At 36.4% G+C, this 3,599-nt stretch overlaps 1 protein-coding gene across 1 annotated transcript; it reads left to right on the forward strand.

The window, feature by feature from the left end:
* The first annotated feature begins 242 nt into the window (after nt 1–242).
* Nucleotides 243–1,511, forward strand: LOC139196995 (probable protein arginine N-methyltransferase 3). The gene is made up of 2 exons (XM_070823428.1): nt 243–685; nt 1,245–1,511. The coding sequence occupies exons 1-2, from the start codon at nt 356–358 to the stop codon at nt 1,380–1,382; spliced, it is 468 nt and encodes a 155-aa protein (XP_070679529.1). The 5' UTR covers nt 243–355; the 3' UTR covers nt 1,383–1,511.
* Nucleotides 1,512–3,599: the final 2,088 nt, after the last annotated feature.

Here is a 3,599-nt window from a genome sequence, read left to right on the forward strand (position 1 = left end):
CACCATCACGACGGGGAGGGCGAGGGGTCGCAATACTCCGAAGATCCACATCATCATGGAAGAGCGGTGAAGGATGAACAGAAAAAGCGGCGGGCGACTTCGGATCTTAAGTTTGGCCACCTCCACCAGTAAAAACTTGTTCACGGCGAAATTGCTCGAAGAAGGCTTGAAGTTTCAGATCCCACGACGCCGTTAAGGAAGCATTGTTGGAGGAAATAGCCGCCTGAAGCATCTGAGGCAAATCAGCGAGAGTAGCTTCCACGGCATCCATGCGAGAGTCCATGGCGGCGTACTTGGAATTGGCAGTGTGGCGGGGCATACAAGAGGGAAAACCAGGATCGGAAGGCTGATACCAATGATAAACCAGGATCGGAAGGCTGATACAAGAGGGAAAATCAGATTACTCGTGGCGAAGAACGGCTCCGAATACGAACCCACTTTCACAGACGACCACGATGAAGAATCCGAAGAGCTCCAAGACTGGAACGATTGGAATGCAGAACCAAAAGAAGAAGAAGAGGGCTTAGACTTGTTGTGCTTGTTCTGCGACTCCAGGTACAGCTCGTGCGACGACCTCTTCGACCACTGCACTTCGACCCACTGTTTTGACTTTCAGGCCGTTCGGAAAGCGCTGGGTCTGAATTTCTACGGCTCCTTCAAGCTCATTAACTTCGTTCACTCTCAGGTCAGTCATTGAGCTGACAGACAAACAAAGGGAATGAAAATAAAAATTGAATTTTTTTGAGATAGAATGTTGTAATTGGATTGGATTAGCGTTGTTTGAATGCTTCTTTCGCTTTCGGGTTTGACTTGTTTGAGTAAGTGAAGTTTGAAGAATTCGGTTTTTCCGGGTAGTATCTTTGGCTGCAATGCTAAGAAGTCGAAAATGGAAGTTTGATTGTTTATCTAATGTGAAATCATTTTCATTGTTTTGGTTGGCGTTAGGATATGAATGAAAAATGGGTTAAAAAGAGCAATCTTTGAATCCTTACGCTCGGCAAAACACGAAATGCCCAAGTCAACTTGTAGTAGTTGTCTGCATTTGTATTGATGTATGAAATGAATTCTTGGTCCTTTAAAAAGTTTATTCATTTTTCCTTTGCTTGTTGGTATTTGGTGTGCCTTTTTTGTTTTTTCGGTTGTTGGGATTTTGAATGTTAATGTGCAGAGCTAAGTGTTTCATTCATCCTGTAATTTTGAAGTTTATATCTTTCGTATTTTCTGCTGATTCTATTTGTTTCCAGGTTGCGGAAAACAGATGTCGGAGTTGCGGGCTGACTTGTCAGTCCAACCAAGATCTACAGAATCATTTGCATGAAACAGTCAATTTCAAAGACATTACACCTGGATGGGATAGTGATGAGTATATAAAACCTTTCTAGCAAGACGATTCGGTCTTGTATACTAGCTGTGGCAAAGATGAAGAAGGTGAAGATGACTACGCTGCATCAGTTAACAAGGACGAACTTATAAGTGATTTGAGGCAGTTTTAACGAAAGAATCCCACCACTCGTGTAGAGAAGTGGTGTATCACTCTATGTTCCGAGCACATTAAGTGGTGTATCACTCTATGTTCCGAGCACATTGAAAAATCTCTCATCATCTTGACTACTGTTAGGAAACAAAACCACAAAAATAAAATTAGGAAAATGTAATTCAATTTGAAGTATTTCTCTTATTCCAAGCAACAAATAAATAATAATAATAATGTCTTAATGATAGTTGACAATGGGGAGAAAACAAAGTGGAAATGGGGGTGGGGTGTATGCGCACCAACGTGTTTTTTATGTATTTTTTTGTTATTATTTTGTTCCTTATCTTAAATAAAGTTAAATGATGGTTTTTTTTTATTAAAATGCAAAGATTTGAAGTCATTTTCATTAATATTCCTCGAGAGCTTTATATATAGAGACAAAAAATTTCATTATATTTCAAAGAACTACACTAGTTTTTAAACATTTCAAGGAGAAACAAAAATATAAAAACAACTAAAGCCCAGTCCAAAAACATGGAAACAATGTTTTAAAATGCCAGCCATATTGTTAAGGCTTTAGGTTATTAATAGAACCCAACCTTAACAACTCCAACAAAATTAATATGTGTCATAAGCTCAACCCATCTATTTATGCATAATTAGTTTTGAAACTATATGTAGAATCAATTTGTATCACTTATTACTAGAATCAGTTCAACCCGTCATAGACCATTTTTGCAAAATCAGTTCAACCTGTCTTTGGTCATTTTTGCAGAATCAGTTCAACCATTTCTCCACCATTTTTGCAAGATTAGTTCAACTCGTCTTTGACCATTGTTGCAGAATCAGTTCAACCCGTCATCGACATTTTTGCACAATCAGTTCAATCAGTCTTCGACCACTTTTGCAGAATCAGTTCAACTTGTTCTCAATCATTTTTGCAGAATCAGTTTAATCAGTCTTCGACTATTTTTGCAGAACAGTTCAGTCATCAACCATTTTTGCATAATCAATTCAACCCGTCTTCGACCATTTTTGTAGAATCAGTTAAACCCGTCATCGACCATTATTGCATCACTTTTGCAGAATCAGTTCAACCAGTTCATGACCATTTTGGCAGAATCAGTTCAACCCGTCATCGACTATTTTTGCAAAATCAGTTATACCCGTCATCGACCATTTTTGCAGAATTTGTTCAAACTGTCATTGACCCTTTTTTTGCAGAATCAGTTTAACCCGTCTTCGACATTTTTTTTACAGAATTAGTTTCAAATATATGTAGAATTAGTTGTCTGTAATTTTTTAATAGAATCATTTTGTATAATTTTAGTAAAATGGTTTGTATATTTTCAACAAAACTACATGCAGTCCAATCTTTCTTTGACCATTTTTGCAAAATCAGTTTGTATATTTTCAACAAAACTACATATATGCCGTTGGTCCAACTCGTCATTGATCAAACTATACATTTTCTACCCAAAAAAACTACAGACTTACGCTACAAACTAAAAATGAGCTGCTGCAATTTATTCTGACTTAAAATGAAAAGAAAAAGAAAAAAAAACTACAAACTTTTGTCTTCGGTAATTTTCTTTCAAATTTCTCTACACTTCTTTAGTTAATGGTAATTTCAAACAAATCTACTTTCATGAAATGAAAACTATTTATTTGAAAATTAAATATCTTGAAACGGACGCACTATTCTCTAAATTCAATCAGACAAAGCATTTCTTTTTTTTGTTGAGTAAATTGTAATAATGGTCCCTCAATTTTAATCAAATTGGAACAATGATCTTTCAACTAAAAATCCATTACCATTGATCCCTCAACTCATCAAAATGTGTAGCTATGATCATTTTCATCAACTTCGTTAAAATTTTGTCAAAATAAGTTATGTTGGAAGGACCATTGCTACAATTGAGGTCCCTCAACTCATCAAAACATATAGGTATGGTCATTTTCGTCAACGTCGTTGAAATTTTATCAAAATGAGTTATGTTGGAAGGACCATTGTTACAATTGGGTTAAAATTGGAGGATCATTTCTCCAGTGAGATCAAAGTTGAGGGACCAATGGTAATGAATTTTTAGTTGATGGACCATAGTTGCATGTTTTGATGAGTTGA

The sequence above is a fragment of the Malus domestica genome, chromosome 06 (assembly GCF_042453785.1).
Source record: "Malus domestica chromosome 06, GDT2T_hap1".
NCBI lineage: Eukaryota > Viridiplantae > Streptophyta > Magnoliopsida > Rosales > Rosaceae > Malus > Malus domestica.

Excerpts from the sequence above, each read along its gene's own strand:
- LOC139196995 (XM_070823428.1), top strand. The coding sequence starts at position 356 with ATGATAAACCAGGATCGGAAGGCTGATACAAGAGGGAAAATCAGATTA. Across the intron at positions 686-1,244 it reads TTAACTTCGTTCACTCTCAG|GTTGCGGAAAACAGATGTCG; the intron begins GTCAGTCATTGA and ends ATTTGTTTCCAG.